Source organism: Epinephelus fuscoguttatus, linkage group LG6 (assembly GCF_011397635.1).
Source record: "Epinephelus fuscoguttatus linkage group LG6, E.fuscoguttatus.final_Chr_v1".
Lineage (NCBI taxonomy): Eukaryota > Metazoa > Chordata > Actinopteri > Perciformes > Serranidae > Epinephelus > Epinephelus fuscoguttatus.
In genome coordinates, this window is record NC_064757.1 from 15,614,222 (window position 1) to 15,637,763 (window position 23,542).

The 23,542-nt window shown below is 41.6% G+C and overlaps 1 protein-coding gene across 4 annotated transcripts in view; it reads right to left on the reverse strand.

Moving 5' to 3' along the window:
• Nucleotides 1-23,542, reverse strand: part of gapvd1 (GTPase activating protein and VPS9 domains 1) — a 36,716-nt gene that overhangs the window by 9,732 nt on the left and 3,442 nt on the right. Inside the window, exons 2-18 of one of the 4 annotated variants that reach the window (XM_049578167.1) lie at nt 19,087-19,305; nt 18,358-18,625; nt 17,681-18,253; nt 17,505-17,588; nt 17,278-17,412; nt 15,370-15,562; nt 14,669-14,749; nt 12,236-12,390; nt 11,760-11,889; nt 11,446-11,571; nt 11,163-11,336; nt 6,090-6,227; nt 4,689-4,823; nt 3,931-4,050; nt 3,518-3,595; nt 2,358-2,704; nt 2,153-2,240 (exon numbers count right to left, since the gene is read on the reverse strand). In XM_049578167.1, coding sequence (XP_049434124.1) covers nt 2,153-2,240; nt 2,358-2,704; nt 3,518-3,595; nt 3,931-4,050; nt 4,689-4,823; nt 6,090-6,227; nt 11,163-11,336; nt 11,446-11,571; nt 11,760-11,889; nt 12,236-12,390; nt 14,669-14,749; nt 15,370-15,562; nt 17,278-17,412; nt 17,505-17,588; nt 17,681-18,253; nt 18,358-18,625; nt 19,087-19,271 — 3,010 coding nt within the window. In that variant the 5' untranslated portion in view covers nt 19,272-19,305. Of the gene's footprint in view, nt 1-2,152; nt 2,241-2,357; nt 2,705-3,517; nt 3,596-3,930; nt 4,051-4,688; nt 4,824-6,089; nt 6,228-11,162; nt 11,337-11,445; nt 11,572-11,759; nt 11,890-12,235; nt 12,394-14,668; nt 14,750-15,369; nt 15,563-17,277; nt 17,413-17,504; nt 17,589-17,680; nt 18,254-18,357; nt 18,626-19,086; nt 19,306-23,542 lie in introns of all 4 variants that reach the window. The other 3 variants (XM_049578166.1, XM_049578169.1, XM_049578168.1) reach the window with 3 other exon arrangements.

The following is a 23,542-nucleotide window of genomic DNA, read 5'->3' on the forward strand; positions in this document are numbered from 1 at the left end:
GTAACAATGTCCCATTTGTCATCTGTTCTAAGTTTCAAATACGTCATGAAGCCTAGAGTTTACATTGAAAGCATGACATCACTGTCAGAAGTACGTGTTTTCAGTTAGTTCAGTTCATCTAGTACAGGAAAGTATAGTGCAGTACAGTGCGGTACAACACTTTGTTTACTTGCACAAAAAAAAAATCATATTTTTTCAATTTATGACAATATCCATGAAAATTATTTCACAATTTGTTATGAGAGAAAAAAAGACCCACCGGTAAAAATGTTATTACAGTATCAGCCAAGACATGTTATTACATTATTGGTCAAGTTATTATATTATTGGGTTTTATGACATTTTGATCAAGTTAAGTCCAAATTTTATTACTTTTTGTGTGTTATTACATTTTCAGGAAATGATTACATTACTGGGTGCTACATGGATCCCTACAGAGAAAAAGGACATTTACCTTTCGCTGATCTGGTCAGTTTGCTAGTGTGTATAACCAAGTCTCGCTCAAGAAGAAGTCTTGCTGTGAAATCTTGCGGACTTTTCCACACAAGCAGCTTAATATTCAGACATTAAAAATCTTTAAAATAACACTAAGCGACGGTTTCTGTGCTCCAACGTTTCCACCATTGCTTTTCCTGTATTAAGTCACCACTTGTGAGATTTCAGAACGAGAATTCTCCTTGAGCGAGACTTTGTCACAATAACAAACAGACCAGCAGAAGGAAAAAAAAAAATTCATTTCTCTGTCGGGTTTTTCCATAACGTTGTGAGACACTAATAACCTGAACCTGTCAGTGGCAAAAACAAGAACTTTAAATGGGCGTAAATTGATGGTGCATAATCGCCAGTAGGGATTACACTGCAGCCTGTTTCGCTGCTGCAGCTCTCTCAGTACTGGACCAATTTCAAAAACTGTTGTTCCCAGTAGCCACTCAGACACAAAAATATAAAAAAATAGAGTCCAAGTTCAAAAATATCAAAATTTCCCTTTAACCCAAAGGTGCAAACAGGACAAACAAGAGAGACACAGGGTCTACAATTGAATGACACACAGAGAAAACACTGGGTGGAGTGTCCACACTGATATTCTGTATTCTCCATATAGTAAAATGGTAACATACTGTAGCAAAAAAAAAAAGAAAGGGTGTGACAAAACGGATGCATGGATGAGGAGTGTGGGCGTGTGAACTCAGGCTACAACCATGTCACATCACAGCTCTACAGCTCTAAGGCGAACTCTACAAAGCAGCGTGGGGACGAAGCCGCTGGCCCCGGCAGTAAAAGCTAGCTGAATGACAACAGCGTGGAAGCGTTACCTGGGACATCACTCTCAGCCGTCCAATACAGCACTGTGAGGAACACAACAGACAGGGTTGGCCTTTCACACACAGGCTGCCGCTCTGATGGACAACTGACTGTGCGTCACCATGCAGAGCAACAGGACAGACACAATGGACTCTACAGAGGTTTGGCTGGAGATTGCTGGTTTAAGCTTCACGGCTCCTTACTTCCATGTGCATGCCGTCCTCCATTTTATGAATATCAATTTAATGTTTACTTAAGAAACATCATTATCTCAAAGAGTAATAAGCAGTCATTCTGTGTGGGCACAGCTCATTATTTCCCAGACAGATGTATGAGAGATGGTTGTAGAGTAGGACTGCAACAAGAGATGTGTCATCTATCAGTGCTGATGACAGAAAGGTCTATCTAATGACCATTAGCCGCTGGCTGACAGCACTGCTGGGAGGGCTACAGCCATACAATCTACGCAGCTAAAGCTCCTCTGATGACTGATTAGCTTTGAAAAGTCTATATAAATCTGCAGCCAGTGAGACGTGAGAGAAAAAGGACTGGACACGTCTCTGAGGTAACTTCAAACAACAAGAAACATGATTTTCCAACTGGAGCATCAGCAATGGAGTGGACAACATGGATCATCATTCTCTTTCTCACATTATAAATTGGTTTTCGCTCTGCTCTTTAAAGTGTGATATTTCCTGTCGGTTGTGATTAGGAGAACTTTTTTCTAGCAACAAAAATAAAAGGAGCGCTGCAATCAAACAGATCACTTTTAAATGTATAGAAGTTGTTTTTTTTTTTTGGTTTAGAAACGACAACATGCTTAAAATGGCCTGGTGTTTTGGTTCCTTACCTTTGGGAATGGCTGACACAAAACGTTTCTTCCACCATGGCCTGTTGCGATCAGACTTCTCATCATCACTGTCTTTCCTGTCCTCAACCTTTGGATGAGATTACCAAGAAACACTTAGACACTAGCAGTTGGATTATCACACACAACAGCTAATTCTAAGATGAACCTCAGCGACATTAATAAAAACACAACTGTAGCTGCTTACCTCCCCTTTCAGGGAGTCCTTGCTGGGGGATGAGGACGGTCCTAAGGCGAAGGCCCCAGCAGGGTCACGCTCTTCGGCCGCGACCCGCCGGTTAAGGCCGGGGTCACTTGTGGGCCGGCGGCCTGGGCACACGATGTCAGAGCTGCGGCTACGGACCAGCCTGTCAGGGAAGGAGTGGCGCTGCTTGGTGTGCTCCAGCTCAGCCTGGGCCAGGCAGTGGGGCGTGAAGAGAGAGTGGCGCGTCTCCTGCCCCAGGGCACTGGCTTCAGGGATGGGAGGATCGGGGGGAGGGTGAGGGGGCCTGGCGTAGTGCACTTTGGGCCTCACTATTGTGCCAGTGGAGGAGCCTGAGGTGATAAAGGAGAAGATAAGAGGGTGAGGAAATCTGAAAATAAATGATAATATTTAAACATCCCTGTGCACTTTATATTTGTATCGCTTTAATGTTTGAGTAGCTTACTAACCAGCTCACTGCAGGCTCCACAAAGACTTCTCTAAGCAGATATTTGTACTGAACCTTTTTTAAAGCTTTAAATAAACTAATGAAATCCTGCACACAGGTTTACTAAGAGGCAGTTCTGTGGCACTTGTTTCTAAAGAGCAGCTAAACATTATTATACCTGTGTAAAAAAAAAAAAAAAAAAAAACACCTCAAAAGTGGGGGAACGTGCTTAAGAGAGATGTTAGTGGGAGATGAGCCCTAGGTATAGGTAGGCCACCTGTTTCAAGGGTAGACTCTCTCTCCTGAAAAGCTTCCAATGGCAGCCTCGTGCCATGAGCACAGTGGGATGAGGGGACAGTGCCAAAGAGCCTGGGGTGAGGTCTCTCAACCTGTCATCCCTTCACCTTGCCACAGACACAAAGCCACGACCATTCCTCTCTCACACTATTCCCACCTGCGCTACAACACACAATGCACAGGAACAAAGACGGCGAAGAATAATGCGGGACACTAAATGGGCCAAATGAAATGACATTTAATTTGCGCTTCTAATATGACCAGTAATTGGGCTAAGGTGTGTGTGAGGGGCGCGGGCGCTCTTTTGGTTCATTCCACAGAGCTCAAGCTGTTCTGTGAGCCCGTGACATTAGGGTAGGGATTTAATGATACTTATTTCTAGCTCTGATTGGCTGCAGAGCATTCTGGGAGTGCAAATTACCTTCACCGGAGGAGAGGGGATCGAACATGGCCAGTAAGGAATCGGCCTGTGATGGTGGAGATGTCAGATGGTGTGCTCCTGTAAAAACACAAGAGGATACCAGACAATTAAGAGCATTTACTAAATTAACCGCTGATGCACAAATTCACATTGCTGTTATTTTAAGAAATTGTTTATAACTTTAGTTAAAAAGATAATAGCCTGGTGATTCCCCAGCCATGCTAACAAAGAATATTTAACTCTACACTGTAACTTTGCGCAACAATTACAGTTGCTGAGAACTAAAAGTGATTGAACTTGGTGGCAGCTGCTGAAGCGACAGGGATTGATAGCTTTGGCTTGATGCTGTTTAGACCAGATAGACACTGGACTGATGGCTTAGCTAGCCTAGCGGGAATGTGACACTCTCCTACCGTGGCCTGACTCCTCCCCATCTGGACTGGTCACAGAGTCCTTCCCTCCAAAGTCTGAGCTGCACTCTGACCGCAGGTCCTCGATCTTGTTGGGGATGTCTTCTGAGGTTGCGCTGATGCCTGCAGCAGCAAATAAAACAACACAAAAACAGTTGACATTCAGGACAAAAACAACTCCATATCACCTCTACAGTAAAATACTTTGGCTTGTTGTGCGTGTTCAATGTTTCAAACAAAAGAGTATATTTTTTTTCTCTTTACAGTATGCTCTCTCTCAGATGGGAACCCACTGGGAACTCTAAATTGGTAGCGTAAGCTCCCATGGGTTAGAGAAGAGACACAGATAAGAGCGATCATCAGATGCAGACTATCCATCGGCCGGATCCCACAGGACGTTTTCCTGTGAGCTGAGCCACGAACATCACCGCTGGCTTCTTAATCTAGGATACTACTTCATGCGTGTCAACATAGCATGTCCGCCTGAGCCCACGGAAAAGACAACCAGTATAACCTGCGTTACATGGAAAATGAACACTGACCTCATTACGCTGGTTAACAACCCTGCCAGCAACATAACCACTCTACACAGAATCAAGGAGGGTGGGAAACAGCAGTTTATTTAACCAGGACCTTTTTAACTTGTAGAGGACGAAAGTGACTCAAATCAGAACACTGTTTTAGTGAAAGAGTGAAAGTAAACCTAGGTAGACAAAGCAGATGTTAGAGAGGAAATGAGAGAGAGTAGTTCAGATTTATACCTGAGACGACACTGAGACCTGGTGTGCTGGGTCTCGAGCTGACCTCTCTGACCTCTGTGTCATCAGAGGTACTGCCAACCCCTGAGCAGCTCTCCAGCTCCTGCAGGCGCTCCTCCTGCTTCAGGTCTGGTGCTTCTGCAAAAGGACCCAAAGGGGGAAATATACATATTAAAAATCTCTCTTTAGAAAAAAAAAAAAAAAAGACATGAGACAAGAATGTGTGCATTTCTCGCTTGAAATTTGGATAAATTTAAAAGAAACTTATGATTCACTGTACTCATGGCAGTTTGCAACAGATGATGGTCATTCTTTCATTCCCCCCCCCCCCCCGTTACGATCATTGGGAACCAAGTGCGCACATATGCATGAAATCAAACAAAACATACATTATCATGTCTTATAACTGCCAAACCAAACCATAAAGCTAGTACGGCCAATTCTTTGGCTGCCCAACGGAGCTGTTGGGTCGAACCCAGAGGCTCCATACTAACAGCAGTACTCATTTGCATGCTCGTTAGTAATAATGTGTTGGTGAAGTGCTCTTCAGAGTGTAGTTTTCTGCTGCCTAGCCATGAAACAAGCGGTGTACTCGAAGCAAGCCTCCGATCGCGCTATTACCGAGCAGAACAGGAGCAGCAAACGGAACAAAAAGCAATCAAGACACTCATGCATGTCATTTCTGCACTGCACATATTGAAATGGTGTACTACTTCAATTAACATGAGGCCCAGGCTTTTCAAAGAAACACTTAACGCTGTTAATAAAGCACTCTACTGATTTTCACAAAACACTGGTTTTCAAAAGGGGGAGTTAAGCACATAATTTCTCATTAATAAAAGGTTCGGACTGTATGTTCAGTTTGTAAGAACAGACAAAGAAAGTATTATCTATGATTTATAAGACTGTTTTTGCATTTGGATTGGCACTGACAACTTATTTAAGCTCATGCCCTGCGTGAATAATGTCGTAACAATACAATATGTAGAGACCAGTCTCAAAGCAATGCGATGTTAAGTCTCGCCAGATAAAAACACTGACACCGTGTAAGCTGACTGAGGACAGCTGCTGTCCTTGTGCTTCCTTCCCTACTGCTCCACCACAGGTGCAAACACACCTGGTGGTCCCTCTAAGGAAACCCTGAGCTGCCTTTTACTGGCACGCACAGATCTGCCCTGAAAGACAGGCTAGTGCACACAAATATGATGACAGATGCACGCACACATTTTTGGTATGGAATACCGTACAACCACACCTGGTGTCCCAACCCCCACTATCACTAACAAACATAAATATGCATGCATACACACACGTGGATGAATCTGAGACTGTCATTGAGATGAGGTGTAAGAATCGAGACAATAAGTGAAGCGAAGAGTCGACAGAACAAACCTAGCTTCCTACCTGAGTCACTGGGAAGGACCTCCACGCTCCAGGCCTCGCTTGTGGTCTCTGAGATGGTGGAGCCGTAGGGGTCCAGCAGTACTGAACCCGAGCCAGGAAGACACAGCAGGCTGCCGAGCATGTTCTCCGCAGCTGCCCCTGAGAGCACAGAAACAGAGAGAGAAAGAGAGAGAGAGAGAAGCAAAGAGTTAACCCCCTTCCACAGCATGAGCCAGCTTTCAGTTTTTTTGTCTGGAAAAGTAAATCACCTCTAGAGTCGCAAAGTCATCTTGAAGGCACCTTTTTGTGCTTTACCAAGCCTCTATGTAGTGTTGTGGCACTACTGTTGATGCTGTAATTAGTTCTAATGAATAATTCAGATTTTCAATATGAGCAACATATGAAGTTGAGAATGCCACAACAGAAATTATGCCCACAAGATAGCAAATTTTATATGGTAGCTGGCTTAGGGGTGGGCGATGTGGCCCTAAAATAATATCACAATATTTCAGGGTATAGACAATCATTAATTTAAGAACACAGAATTGCAACAAAATAAGTGATATAGTTTTACATATCAATCTGACAGTTTGCCTTCAAATATTCAGTAAAAACTCAACAAAAATCATCTCTTATTTCTTTAGTTTGTAAACAACAGTAACTCAGAGTGACAGACGATTTCTTTCTCTTTCAGTAAAATTCAAATGGATCAAGGTTAATAACAAATGAATCCATGCTTTCTCTAAGATAACCAAAATTCAAGGGTTAAAAAATAACATGAACCAGCATCAGTAACTTTGGGTTAGGGTCGATTTTGCCAAAATGCTGTAGTACAAAACAAGTCCTTTTTGTCTCTGTTGAACAAACTGGGAAATATCTGCTGTTTGCTGGCGAGTATTCTTGGCGATTTTGTGTTTCTTGTTCTTCTTTGATTTCTATGGTGCCCAGTTTGAAAAACTTTTAGCATAATATACATCAAGCCTTGTATGCATCATCTTATACCAGTTACTGCCATGAAGCTTAATGATTAAATAGCCAATCTGGTTGAATTTTTACTCTACTCATTTTACAATTCAAGCCGAGAAAAAAGGGCGGCACGGTGGTGTGGTGGTTAGCACTCTCGCCTCACAGCAAGAGGGTTGCCGGTTCGATCCCGGGCGTGGGAGCCCTTCTGTGCGGAGTTTGCATGTTCTCCCCGTGTCAGCGTGGGTTCTCTCCGGGCACTCCGGCTTCCTCCCACAGTCCAAAAACATGCAGACTGGGGACTAGGTTAACTGATAACTCTAAATTGTCCGTAGGTGTGAATGTGAGCGTGAATGGTTGTTTGTCTCTATGTGTCAGCCCTGCGATAGTCTGGCGACCTGTCCAGGGTGTACCCTGCCTCTCGCCCGATGTAGCTGGGATAGGCTCCAGCCCCCCCGCGACCCTCAAGAGGATGAAGCGGTTAGAAGATGAATGAATGAATGAATGAAGCCGAGAAAAAAAAAGATTCATAAAATTATTTTCCCAATGACTTTGCATTTTTTTTTTTTTAGACTTTTGGAGGATTGATTTAATACATTTTAATATAATATAAATGCCAATCTCAACTTCTGAGTTAAAAGGGACATTTTTAGATCGCTAGTTTTAATCGACCAACAGTTCAAAACCTGAAGACATCCAAATGTCCAAAGTGGAAGATCCTCTAATATGAGAGCTGGGACCAGCAAATGTTTGGCATTTTTTCCTGATGAGTGACTGAAATGACTAATCTATAAAGTTTTCTTTCAATCCACTTACCAATTAAGTGAGTAATTGTTTCCGCACTATACTGTACTGAATGTATTGCTTTCACATTATATCTTAATTAAAACCTATCTCATTACTTTATACAGTATGCCTCCTGGTCTGACTTTCACACAACATTGTGTAATGGCCAGAGATAAGCAAAAACACTAGAAACCCCTTCTCTGGATGGTGTGTGGATAGCGCTTCAGACACAGTGAGCTTTGCATACAGACACAGAGAGAGTTGGAGGTTGCGAGCATGTCATGCTGGGACCCACAGGCACATATACCACTGTGCCAAAGGTCAGAGGTTAATGGTAATATCTCACCCTGCCCCGGCCTCCAGGGCCATGACTTTGAGCTGTTGATTAAGCCTAGCATTACTCACAACCAAATTACCGCTTTGCCTACCCTCCCACAAAGTCCTCAGCACGCTGTCCCTCCATCTCCATTTGGGAGGCCGTGGCTTAACAAGGTGGAAGAATGTGGAGGAGCTAGCAGGTGTGAGTTGGAGTCAGTGGCCAAGGCTCAAGACCAAAAAGTCGACCTGTGGTAGCCGCACCCCCTGGTATGTCATGCTTCCACTTCATGGCACACACACACCACGAGCACACATGCGTGCCAGCACCCAGGCAACAGTGTGTACTGATGTTGGCGGGGGCAGGGCTCTCATTGGCGGTGGGAGAGCTCTATCCCGCTGTCCGTGTTTACAGTCTTCAAGGTAGGGGCGCAGAGTACTTGTCTTTCAGGTGGATGATTAAATGAGTGGCACAACAAGAAGTGAAACAATTAGAATTTCTGCCTCATTATCATGGTAATCTTATCAGTGGGATAATGAGGTATTAATGGATATTTAATGTGCATCTCATAACCCAATCCCTTGGAGAAAACACATAAGGAAATCGCTGTAAATTCACTTAATGATGGAAAAGTCCCCCAACGCCATATTCCGAAGAATGAAAAATGGTGGATGCAAATGAGAAGGAACCAAGGTCAATAAGACTGCAGGGACTGAGTGAATGTCAGAGAGACAGAAGGAGAGAGAGATGGGCAGGGGGAAGGCTGTGAAGAAAGAGACTGAGGCAGAGGAGACAGGAGGATGTGGGTCTGAATAAAACCAAGACTCAAATATGCTGTCTACAGCTGGTTTCACATTAGATGAACCTGTCATTTTTACAACCTGTGTCTTAGCGTTATAGCTTTGGCTCAGAGTGCAGAGGCTGAACTTGCTCTCCACTATCTGCTGAAGATGTTTATCTTTTTTTATCAGCACGTTATGATTATGCAAGTACTTATTAGATACTGCCACCGCGATAATACAAGCTAATTTCAGGATGTACTTCCAGGGACATGAAGAAAATAACTTGTTTTGCCTCTAGAGTTCATTTTCTATTTTTATGCGTCCATTTCCCAAGTGTATTTTACCAACTGGAAGATAACTGCATATGCAGTGAAGTCTTAGAGTCAGTGGCAGCAGAAGGAAAACAGACAAACATTAAGAAATTGGTCATTTTTGTTTCATCCTCAAATTCAGAATCAAAAGATGAATATTACCAACGATTATTTAGTGTTTTTTCTTAAAGGTTTGGCGTGTAGGATTTAGCAGCTTCTAATAGTGAGGTTGCACACTGCAACCAACTTAAACTTTTCCTGTGTGCCAAGCATGTAGGAAAACAACACAACACAAAAACGCAAATGACCCTATCTAGAGCCAGTCTTTGGTTTGTCTGTTCTGGGCTACCGTAGAAACAAAATAGAGAACTCCATGGAAGAGGACCCGCTCCGTATGTAGACATTAACAGCAAATTCTAAAGCGGGATTTATACATCTGCTTCGAATCAGTGCCGTACCCTACACCGTAGCCTTCCCAGAAATGTAACTATAAGTCGCAGTAATGCAGACCTCCTGTCTATTTTAGAATATGGAGGGTGGACTGGTAGCTGAAGAGGTGCCAGTTCACCTCCTGGGCAATGCCAAGGTGCCCCTGAGCAAGGCACCGAACCCCCCAACCGCTCGGAGCGGCTGTCATGGGCAGCCCACTCTGACATCTCTCCCCTTAGTGCATGTATAGGTCCAGTTTGTGCATGTGTGTGTTCAGACCTGTGTGTAATTGACAAACAGAGTGAAAAATTGAATTTCCCCTCGGGGATTAATAAAGTATATAAAATTTAAAAAATTAAATTAAAAATTAAAATTAAAATGAAATTAAGTCTGGTGTGAGATTTATCCTTAGGAGACTTATACTTCGGGATTTATCCTGGCTTCAAATGAGCAGAGGAAATCTTAGCTCATCGCTAGGTTAATTTATACAAATGTAAAATGCCATAGGCTTGTGCTAATAATGTTAGCATGTTGTATTTGCTTGGAATACGTGCTTAGTATAAGAACATTGTTTTGTCAGTGAACCTTGTGAGCTGTAATGGAGCCAAATTTTGTAACGTTACCTTTGTTAAATGTTGCTGTTGTCCCTGGTTTTATATGAGTAGAGGAAAAGTCCGCTCGAGGCTAGGCTAATTTATACAATGTAAAATGCCATAGACTTGTGCTAAAAACATTAGCATGTCATATTGGTGGGGGGGAAAAGTGTCCAGCAAAAGACAAATGCTTTGTCTGTGAAGTACAAATTCCGTTTAAAGCAAAGAATGCACAATGATTCTTAGTTTCAGGTGATCCTAATCTAATGAAAGCATAGATGTGAATATATCTAATTTCTGCTAAGATATCCCCCTAATTTTTACACACTAGACCTTTAAATACAAAAGCATAAATACTAGGATATATTGTGTTTCTCAAACTAAACACTGTTTTAAGTTAATATTTGGTAGTAAGGCAGAAAATTGCATTACAGAAGTGGCACTGAATTTGGAACATAAATGACAAATATCAAACATCTACCTAAATACATAACAGTATATTAAACCATGTGCACAAAAACAACTAGAAACACTGGCCTATATTTTACTATCGTGTTGAAATAGGTAACAAATTAACTGACGATGTGAACTTAAATGCTGAAATACAATTCAAATTATTTTTTTCAATCACAGAAAACTCACATGAAAAGATATAAGCATTGCCACTAAATGCAGTGCATTTCTTCATAGTGCCTGAGCTGATCTTAAGACCTGCCTTTTGATGCTATTTCACCCACACACCACAAGGTGGTGACATTTCCCTAAATCTACTTAATCAACAGTCAAGGAAGCTCCCTGTGTGCAGAAAATTCATCTCATAAAAGGTGCTATAATCACACAAGCTGTGCAGATTAATCAATTTGATTGCTAATGCAGGGCTTGAATGTGTGCAATCACAGGTAAGAAAGGCCCACCTGCTATTTCCTGCAGCCGATCTTCATCCATGTTGGGGTCAAAGTCACTGCCGAGCACGTCGGTGCTCCAGGTTTCGCTGACCGTCTCAGAGATGTCGCGATCATCTGTTAGACCCATCATGTCTCTAATCTCAAACTTGCGCAGTTTGTCATCCAGGTTGTCCTGAGTAGTAGCTAAAGGAGACATGCAGTGTGTTGGACAGGGCCCGCAATGAATATCTTTCATCTATTTACAAAACTGCCTTATCTGGAAAAGCATTCAGACATACACCCACACACATACCCTGTTCATGCTCCAAAAGCTGTAGAGCCTCCACCCCGTTGCTCCCTGATGGTCCGGCTCCAAGCTCAGAAACAGACTCTCCCTCCAGGTCCAGAGATGACACAGAGTTAGAACGATTGGATGGGCCTGAGGAAAAAAATGTAATCAGTAAAAATCCACAGGGTCAGTCAGTAATTCAGTCAGCTGTCAGGTCATAGATCAATTAAGACCTTGTGACTTTTATATGATAATACTTTGAATATATAAAATAAAAACATTGCAGCACATGGATTAGTTATGTCTCTGCTTCATGTGTCATCAGACTGCAGACTGACCCTCTGAGATGCCTTCCAAGTTGTCACTGCAGAGGGAGAAGCGCAGAGTTTTGTCTGGTTTACCATGCAGCTTGGTATCATCAGCATGGCCATCCCCCTGGGCTCCATCAGCCATCTGCAGGTTCAATACCTACAGAGCAGAACAGAGAGGAAGAGCATACATTAAAATATATCACTTATGTTTGGTTGCTAATTTGCTTTGCAAGTTAGCAACCATGAGTCATTCTTGTTAGGGGCATTTTCTCACTCAAAGACAGCATGAGACAGTTAAATTTAGATCAGGGGTTGGTTATATATGAGATAAAAGGTTTCTTATCAGTTGTATAATAATGTAAGCACACACTAAGCACTGCAAAATGTATGACACAGACTCTGGGAAGTCTTACTCCCCTTCAGTGACAGGAAAAAATACGACATTAAATTTATCACATCATCATCTCTCCTGCAAATGACTACATTAATTCAAGTCACATTACCTCATTCTCTGACATCATCCCAGGGACAGACTGTGGGCCAGTTCCTAGTGAAATCACCAGCACCTCCTCTGGCATCAGCTCCTGTAGGGACTCTTGGGAGCTGGCCTCTGCCTCCCCCTCCTGGGCTATGTTGGTACGGCTGCGGCTGCGAGCAGCTGCTGGTTGGTCGGTTGGAGGGAATTAATAGGAAACTGTTATTATTTGATTGTTACATTCAGAGGACACTAAAAAGAAGATATAATGCTATGTTTCAAACCCAAAAGTGTTCAGGAATGAGGAACTGATGCTTAACCAAACAGTATTTGTGAAAATGAACAGCTCTGGCCTACAGATTAAAACTACAGAACCAACTCATCTGGTATGTCACACCAGTGTGTTGCCTCTAAGTGCTATTCATAAGTTTGAGAATGACTTCTAAATAAGCTATAAGTCAAGTCAGTTTCACAAATAAAAATGTCAAATTTTCCTTTTGAATGATTTCCAATTCTTTTCTTATGTAGCTACACACTGGTGTGACATTGAAGACAAGTGTATCTCTCATATTTAGATGTTAGACAGTAGTAGGTTAATAATAAAGGCTCAGCTTTTTCAAATCTGAAAATGGTATCATCACAGTTCACTGGTTAAGCTGAAAACACACACACAAGCGCATACACAGCTTTGCTTTTGTCTCTAGAAAACCAAAGACACTATATACGCTGGATTATTTGAACAAACAATTTTAGCAATACAAGTGTGTAGAACATCGTAACACTTACTTTACATACACATGTTAACATGTTCACTCTTGATATAATTTAGTATGTCCTGTGCTGAAACGTGGTACTATGTGCATGTCCAGATACCAAGTGACCTGCTTTCAAAATGTGTCTGGGATTAAAATAACAGGCCTGACATAGTGAAATACTTAAGCAGCACATGACATTCATGCCACTCTAAAAACCACTCGGACATTTTCCATTCCTGTGTGTCTGTGGCTGCAGCACACAGCAGTGGTTCTTTAGCTCCATCCACTGGATACACTTCAAAAAATCTGATTAAAAAGAGCAAGTACAGATACTACACGAGTTCACCAAGGTTGTGAATATGCATGGGCTGTCTAGTACCCACTTCTCCAATCATCTCATAAGAATTACATGAAGGCAATGAACACATTTGACCACATTACACTCATCCTAGAGAGTGTTTCCTTTTCTATACAAGTGTTATTATGAGCAATGCTTCCAACAAAGTATAAAGAGGGAATTAATGGTTTAAAGAAGCTGGTTATATCATACACTTTACAATAAAACACACGTTTTTTTAAGATCTGACAATGATTACGTTTACATGCACATAATATTCTGTTTTTTGCTCTTAAGCGGTTCACATGGCTAATGAAAAGGAATATTCCACTAATATTCTTGTTTACATGCAGCTGACGTGATTGCAATTGACGTGTCCTCACATGTCGTTTGTCACGTCAAAACATGGAAAACTAGAACGGCTAGAGCTGCTTGTGTCAGGATTTTGTTTCCCACCATTTCCTCTGTTTTTTTACTTGTTCGACAGGTCAAACAGAGCCTCCCTCTTTCATTTGTTCAACCACTGACTGAACAGGCAAGAGGTCGTGTGTCACAGACTGCGGTAAAAACACCAGCTGAGACACATATTCAGAATGCGCTGTATTCATGTTTAAGGAATACTATTAAAACCCAAATAATAGCGGCACATTCCACATGTCTTAATAGGAAAATGCTACATAAGGCGTATTTCAGAATATCAAAGTGGGATATGCTTTGAATGACCCATATCAAATTTGTAATATTGTCACATTCAGAATAATAGTACAATATTAGTGTGCATGTAACCGTACCCACTGAAACACTTTACATCCTCCAATTTGTTTAGAAACACAAAGAGCCAATATAACCACTTAATAACCACTTCCTTGATATTATCACTATAATTCATGTTGCCCTGACTTTCTCAGAGATGAGTGGATGCCATATGTGCTATCAAGAACAAAACCACACCATCAGAGAGCCACCATCATTGTGGGAAGTAACTGCACCAGTGTCTCCCTTATTTTGACCATAACTCAGGCACAGACCAGAAGAAGGAAAGGTAAGATTTTTCCCCACTCTACCTGGTAATGAAAAGCCATATTCCGCTGAATGAGGAAGCAAAAAGGGGAAAACTTAGAAAACGAAATGAGTGGAAAAACAACATTTCAGCTCTAATAATGAGCCAAAGCACTGTGCAAGGCAAAGCAAGCATTGTGAGAGAGCACATAGACAACAGCAGTGCTAGGTAACAGTGGCGAGGCAGGGAGGTTACTATGCAGTTAAGAGCATGGACTAAATGAGTGTTATCTAACACGCAAGTGGGTGAAACAACAGTTACATGGGTTAACTTCCACTCCAGCTGTACCACGACTGACGGGCTACCCACCAAAAGGGGTTACTAATGGAATGTGAGCAGACAGAGTGGTGGTTGTGGGGTCCCAGGATGTTATAGCAGCTAAGTGTTGTCCTGGTCATTCAATGGCAGCACAGGAGGAAAGGAGAAGGACAAGATTGGGAGTTGGAGAAAGATTACAAAGTACATCTTAAAATGTTTAAAGTATTTCAAGTATTAAGTCAAGATTGTGTGTATAAACGTCATATTTCAGAGTAGCAAGCACAAGTGGTTCATTTCTAATTAAATGGGTGTTGCTACAGCATCATTTGTCTTGAGAATGCTAATGAAGGTAGTCTATGCATCTTTTCCATCCATTCCAATTAAAAGGAGTTCATTTATATTTGGTAATTTAATTGGTTGTCATTTCTGTAATTGAGCCTCAATCCAGGCCATGCTAATTATCTTTATAACAAGCTGAGAAGAAGCTCATTAGCTTCCTATAAAACACAGGCCTTTCACTAGTCATCACCACTCAACTCTACTTGTTTATTTTGCTTCTCATTAGGCAAAATATTACACTTCTGTTCTCTAGGTCTTGTTTCAAATTGTAGAATTCCTACAAAGCAAAGTATCTTTCAGATCCTCACGTCAGGAAATTACATGAGGTTGCATCACTTTGAGAACATCAATACATCTTTTTTAAAAAGAGGCAGGAAGACGGAGGCCTACAGGCCATGGAGTTAGGTAGGTACCTATGGGGAGCCTGTTCTTCTTGTTGGCAGGAGTGGTAGCCGGGGAGAGCTGGGGGGTGTTGGAGGGAGTGAGCTCCAGACTGTTGCTCTTCACAGTTCGAGACTGGGGCACGTTGGCAACCAGGGTCTCCAGAGCCATGTGCTCCTCCTCCCGAAGGTGGTCCCCTGCCATCACGTTCCGCACAAAGTCCACCTATGCAGGAAGTAGGAAGTATTATTCTTGAGAACAGCACAATAACGCAATCAGAAGTTATTCTCAGGAAGATTTGAGATGACAAGTTTGCACTTGCCAAAGTTTACATGAATCTAAGCTGACAGAGTTCAGTGACATAAGGTATTTTGCAATGAAAGGAGGGAAAGAATCAACACAAAAGCCAGAGACAAAAATAAAAGTCACTTGAGCTGACTTATGTCCTGACCTGAACGTCATATTGTATTATACATATACCATACTTTAAAGTCATACTATGATTATGAGGTAAGTTAATGCATAAGCTGTCCGTCCTGCCAGTTTCCTGCTTCATTTGCAACTGATTCATATTAAATGGGCACCGACTATCTAGCCTAGTTGTACCTGTATGTAGATTGCCTTGACACATTACTTAAGATAAATTCTCGCTACTACACGACTTTCAAAGTCGTCAAAATGCTGTATTGCTTATACTACACAGCCTGTTGTTTTGTCATTGTTAGTATTATGGTCGGTGTGGATTTCACACTTCATGACTGAGCAGGGAAAGGGGGTCACATAAAATCTTTCACCTGCAGGAATCCCCAATGAGTATGTCATTTGATGCACAGGTCGAACAAAAAAACCTGGGGTGTGGGGGTACTTTCTAGAAAACATCAAAGTCAAAAAGTGACAAAGCAGAGTTCAAAGTTACTAGGCTAATACCATATGGAACCATTGCGTGCAATAGTCCACCTTCCACCTTCTCTTTCCCTCTCTCTGTCACTCTCTTTGTCTCCCTTAAACACACACTTTGCAAAGTGCCACAGTGTTGCTCGTCTCTGTCCTTAACCCATGTCTCGTGCTCTCACTGGCTGTAGCTCGCTAACAAAGTTCCAGACAGATTCTGATATTTAGCCACATATCTGGGGGGCGTCTGTGATGCATCGTTGAGCCTCTTGGCTCAGGTCTTTGAACAGTTCACAAACAGCGCTTGAGCACCGATTTGCAAGTGGTGAGCCAACACTGAATTGCCTTGGATTCTGGGGCTTTTGTCAAGAAGCTCCAAAAAACTGTCAGTCAGCGCAAAATCAAGGCTGAAGTCGTATGGTGTGATCTATGCTTTAGAAAAACAGGTTTGTCACACGTCTATGAAAGCTTTCACTCACTTGTGTAGCTTGCTATTGAAAATGTGACCTACATTGTCATTATTGAACTGCTAATAATTTACATGTTAACAGTGCAATAATCATAATCATAATAATAATAATAATACTGACATATGGGCAAGCACAGAAATGGCAATTAGTCACATGAAAACCATCAACAACACTGACATGAGGACATGTGCAGTAAAGATATTGCACAGTTGCTCAACAATACTACAAACTATGCCTGAAAAATTAACTATAACATTGAATAAACATCCAAGTGTCAAAAACACTAAACATACTGAGCATTTCCCAAAGGATGTTTACTGCACAGATTTGTATTGTAAGGCATTCTTGTTATTTTGTCCATTGCCTGTCCATGAACTCTGCATTGGAACATTTTAAATACTTGTCTTAAGGAAATATGATAATGTATTTCACATCACCTTGTCTGCAGAGACTACCTCAGAACCTAAGGATGTATGGTTCCTAAGTTCTACCCTGTAACGGGTTGGCAGCACATAATGACTCAAACTTTCAAATTGTACGCTGATGTTACAGTTGTATATCAATTGAAAAAGAGCCTACCAGCACCAGCAGCTGATTATGTGTGATATAGACCGCAGTCCTACTGAGGCCTTCCAAAAGGTTCATTGAGGACATGGGTGGGGTCTCAACTGCTCTTCCTCCAATCACCACATCCAGAAAGGCAGCAACACAACTCTGCAGACAGAAATGAAGAACGGTAAATAAGTAAAAGGAGAGAAATATGTTGCGCTCAGGCTGGAATCTAAACATCACAACGGTTTACACACCTTATCAAATTTAGACAAACTGCTTTTCCGCCTTGGGTCTGCATCATCATCAGCCATGGCCAACTGCTGCAAAAGCTGCCCCACCTGTGCAAGAAAAAATAAACAACATCAGTCTTCACTGTAAAATGATTCCAATGTGTATGATGTGTAAACAGAATACACGCTGTAGCACTGACCTGCATTAGATTGAAGCGGGCTACTTCATTGATGGGGGCATCTGAGATGATACCATACTGCTCTGGGTTAACTATAGCTGGGCAAATGAAGCAGGTCAGCAGCAGGTCTGTACACATGGTGCGCACCTCGCCCACCTCAAGACGCTCCACACATGACAAAGTCTTGTACATCTGCGACACAATCCAACGCAGGCTGTGGGGAAAGCAGTAGGTGTTCTGCTTCAGGTAACCAATAAATTTGTTGACCAGAGCCACCAGCTTGGCCTCATTGGCCTCCACAGCTGCCTGCACCCTTTGTTTGTAGCCCTCAGAGCCCTTCTCTCCGAAGCGTTCCTGCTGGGCCGGAGTGAGGCGCTCTGTCACCTTGGCTGGGTCAGTCTCCAGGTGGTCTTCATCCTCCACCAGCAGCTGCATAATGGGTTCATGGAGGGTGGCAGTGAGGAAGAGCTTGGCTGAGTACAGGCCCTCAGAGAAGAGCTTGAAAAGGATGCTGAAGGCACAGGTTCCCCGTCGCAGTAGGCGGCGAGGGTTGTCACTCTCTTTCAGCTCAAACTCCACCAGGTATCGCAACACCTGTGGGTTGGCAAGTAAAAAAGTTGCACCAGATAAGAACATCTAACTGATAAGCTAGTAAACTGTTTTGCAAATGTGTAACACTAGAGATGGGTTACACTGACCTGTAACAGGTAGCTCTCATCCTCCTGCATAATACAGTTGCCATAAAGAGAGGTGAAGACTGTATGGGTGACTGACTGGGTGTGCTCTTGGTTCAGCCTCTCGCCTGCCACCAAACAGGAAGCCACCAGTCTAGGGTTCTCCCTTAACCTGGCCAAGAACTCGCCATAGATCGTCTCCTGGAAGCCCAGAGTCTTGTAGCCATCAACAAACTGGGTGTCTTCCAGCATTTTGGCATGTTGGCAGCATTCAGCCGGAGAAGCCTCCGCACTGTGGAACAGAGTTTTTCATTACTAAGGTCCAACACATAAAATCTCTCCTATCAATAACTACTATCATTATATACTGTAATTTTCTCTTACTATGAAAACCAGATCTCACCCCACCTACAGACACAGTGGGTTTTAAGGTCCAGTGTGTATGATTTCTACTCGCACAAATGGTATACAATATTCATAAATATGTTTTCATTAGATTATAATCACCAACAAAGAATGGAAGAGTTTCCATGACCTAGAAATGAAATGTTGTCATCCATCCTTACGGGCCGCCATAGATAAACGAATGTGCGGGAAATCCTGCACTTCAACATTTCAAAAGACTCTGCATACTAATTGCTAGTGTGCTATAAGTTAAGCTACAGCGTGCCAGTTTTGGCACGCATGCCCAAGGTTGCTGACCCCTGAGCTACCACTCTGAAAGCCAAAGTGTATTATAACTGCATGTCTGACCTGGTGAGAATGAGACGATCGAGGTTGATCCTCTGCTGCTTGGCGATCCATGCAGCCCGGTACAGCCTCTCGGCTGTCTTCAGCACATCACTGTTGAGCCTCTGGATGAGCTGCTTCTCCGACGCTACATACAGCCGCTCCTGCTTCAGGTGGTGGGCCAGAGTGTGGATATCTGGCTTCACCATCTTCACCAGCTCACACAGGCAGAGAGGTAAATGACTGGAGCACAAAAGGGACAAGGTGGAATAGAAACGACTCAGTGAGGTAAAAATGTGAAACTACACAAAAGCTCAAATAACATTTTAGAAAATGTTAGAATAAAGTCACATTAGCAAAAAATAATTTAAAATTCCTTCAGTCAGCTGTCTTAAAGGGGAACTCTGATTTTCATGGATAGTAGAAATATTCATAACGTAACCACAGTTGTATTATGTCCCGTGGCTCTGCAGATGTTTTGTCAAGCCTGAGAAAAAAACTGTGATGACTTCAAACCATCAGTATATTAAGTGGTTAGTCATTTGCCAGAAATTTTCACATCAAAGTTGATAGTCGATTATTATTTAAGTGGGTCCACTCCATTTCAGTGTGCTGGTGCACCACTTAACACAACATGGTGAGGGCAGAGAAAGCTGTTGAAATGGAGTGTAATGTGTCAGCCAGCGGCAGCAACTACGAAACTGTCAGCTGACAAAACAAACAAAACCGTCTGCCTACAGGACAAAAGCAGTGGCAGCTTTACTAGTTGAAAAGTGATTGCCTGCATTAACAGTAATGTTCACAAAACTCACTAAAATCTAGGACCAAATCCAGTGCATCTGCTGGCTATGATATCCGTCAAATTGTGTGTGTGGTAATAGTGTGGACCCAGTCATTTGTCGAACAAACAAAAAAACAATCTCTGGGTTTAGCTTCTTCAATGAGTGGATTCATGGTTTTCTAGTTCTATATCACTGTAGAGTGAATATGTTTGGGTTTGGGATTGTTGGTCAAATAAAACAAGACATATGAAGACATCTCCAGAAACTGATGATTTTTTGTTGTACTATTACACTATTATAACTAGGGTAGAGTCAAAATATGACAACCTCTATTGCTTCACCATTAATCATCCATTTTTTAATCTGTCTCCTATTTTATTAAAGTGACTTATTAAACTGCCTAAGTATCCCTTTAAGATTAATTCTAAGTGAACTGGAAGGAATTTTCCTGTCAGTTTTTCAGGACGTCAGTGTGTAACTATCTGGCACTGGATTGTAACGATGCAGTGGGACTATATGGAATGTGTACTTGTCTGTTACCAATGAAACATTCTAATAAATCAAGCTAGCTCTCACTCTGAACTTATCCTATCCCTAACAATAAAGCAGGTCAACTTACCATACTTTTGTCTTTAACAAATACTATCAGTACTTATTATTTGAGCTATTTTGCATTTAACAGGAAATGGATCTAGAAGAAGCAGGAAATGGTTCCCTTTTCTGTAAAGGGCTATAAGCTCACACATGATGCTCGCGTCATGCAAGGGAAGTGATCATTTGTATTCCATGTGCTTCACACACACTGGCCCAACGACAACAACAAAAGCACGCTTTTCACAAGCTTCAGGAGACGCTACATAGCAGAATATGCAAATCGCTCTCCCTTTTCCAGATATACACGGCCAAGACATACAAACCAAGCTGAGTGCATGAAATTTGAATGATTTCTTGGTGAATCCTTTGCACAAAAGCCTCTTTGTGGCTGCTTGCAAACATAGCAAACACAGATTTAACTGTGGAGTTATGGCTCCGGGAGGAGAATGAGACTAGACTGAAGAAAACTGCCTCGGAGTGGGAATGACTGCAAGGCGCTGTCATTGTTCACAAACTAACAGACAAGCACAACGTTAGAGCTGATGTGTCTGACAAATCAAATTGGTTATGCAGATTTAAACTCATAATGATAGCCTCCACACTGAACTCCTTGGCAAAGCAAGACTAAACAGTGACAACTGATCTCCAATAACTGTGATAGATTGTCATCATATTTGTAAAACAAAACAGAAAAAAAATCAGGTCAAGTTTAAAGATGCATTTTAGTTAAATATCACTCCAATAAAAAGAAACATTCAGTCTGTTATTATAATGGTTTGAGAGAAAAATTGATATTTATTTCTTCACAAGCTACAGCTGCTCCTTATCACGTGAGAAAATGATGGCTGCCTGAGTGCTGCAATCAATCCCAAAAAAATAACAGACAATCTCACAAGCAATTAGTCATTCAGTTATTTATCAGGAAAGATATCAAACATTTGCCACAAACAGTTTTTGAAATGTGCTGTCTCTATTATTTCACATTATTATTAATTGCATTATTTTGGTTTGCCTTTGATGGCACTTGTAACTTGTTTTTTATTTCTATTATTTATTTTTGACATTTTTAAGACTAAAGAGCTCAAATAGCTAACCTGATCATGAAAATAACAACGCTCTACTCTAAGTCCCCCTTTTTAGTATTTATAGAGCAGTATATAAACATTTAATGAATGTTGAAACAACAATAATGTATTTTTTAAGCAGCTTTAAGTAGGATTGCACAATAATACTGTTATGTCATCGGTATCGGCTTTAAAATTAACTATGAGAATCGGCCAGCATTCTTTTTCTCATTTTGCACATTGAATGAATATCTAATACACTGAAAAGCACTGTATTTCATGTCTCCATCTGCTGGTGGGACATCACGATAAGAGTATGCATGCATAATATGATAATTCCACTACAGAAGAGATTTGAAGATCACTAAAATCTGGTGGGGGTAAAAGTGGATATTGATATAAGTATCAATTAATTGCCAAATAAGGTTTGGTGTATTGGCATATAGGATATTGGCAAAAACTCCAACACTGTGCATCTCCAGTTATAAGTGTTCATGAATGCACTTGTCAACAGCTTAAACTCCTCTTGTGGGCCCCATGAAGGCGGGTATATAAACAGATATGACAATATAATCAATAACAGATGCAATAATATAAAATATGTCTTCACAGGATTGGTTATCATTGCATCATTGCTGACACAAATACTGTACATTATAAACTCTGACAGATGTCTTTATAGCTGCTTACAGATACATTACAGTGTGTTATAAACCATTAAATGTATAGTGCTTACAACTGTTAAATAATGAGGGTTTGAAGTAAAATGCTACCAAAATAACTATTAGTTGTGGCTCATTCTGGGAATTTGTTGACCTGGTTTAAAGGACATGAGGGTATGTAGTGAGTGGTGGCAACATGCACTGGGTTTTAACTGGGGCTAATAAGTAATCTGCAGATTATTTTCTCTATTTATTGACTAATTGTTTAGTTGGTAAAATGTCAGATATTAGTGAAAAATGCCAATCACAGCTTCCCACAGCCCAAGGTCTTAAAGCTGCTTTTTGGTCTGACCACCAGTCCAAAACCCAAAAAGATTACGTATATCCTTCTTAGATATCTTTTTCCATTTTACATCTGAATGAGCTGACAGGTAACTGACTCACGAGTACACTCAGGGTGCGCTTCCACGTATACACTCATCGTCTTGAATAAGCACATTCCACACATACTTGGAAGGAAGTGAAAAAAAACAACTAGGATATTAAGTGGCTGGCAGAGAGGTTAACTGCCATTTGTCATGGCCTCCTGTGCCCGTCAGCTCCAACACATTCACTGCGTAAAGCCACCTGGTGAGTCAGTCATGGAGAGCACTGAGGAACTCTAAAGCAGAAGAGAAACCAAACAACAGACAGTGTAAGGGAAGGCATAATCTGCAGCCCCCGGAGTCGTGTGAGAGTGACCGTAGTTGTGGCTGGACAGATACTGAGTACTGTTAACATGAGTGACAAGAAGACCATTCGTTCAACCATAACATCAGTGTAAGCACTTTAAATATAACAACAAGGTAGCATAAGAGACAGGAGGAGGGGGCAAGACAAAATTGAGTATTTTAAAATACCAGGGCAAGTCCAATCACTTAAGTTATCTAATGACAAAGTTTAAAAGTTCAAAATTATTTTTAATATGCTAGGCACAAAACAGCACTACTTTATGAAGTTAATATCACAGCAAGAGAGTAAAGGTGTTTGGAACGCAGCCCACTCCTCCCACACACATACATAGACCGACCAATGGAACAAAGTTCTTTTTATAGATATTCAAAGGATTTCACTTTCTACAAAAAGGTATTCATGTTTCTGAGCCAACATCCTCTTCACACTTCCCTTTCAGATAATTCCTTACACTGTTCAGTAAGCAGGTACTGTCGACCAAGAAGCTCACATGAGGTTTGAGAGTGACCTTTCCCACCATACGGGCTGGGTGCTGAACCTCAGTACTTTTTGAGTACTACCTGAAACGTAGGTAGGTGCGCTGGAAAGTTTTTTTTTTCCTCCAGAGGCTCTTGAACATATGGAAACAGTCACTGATGATAACTAC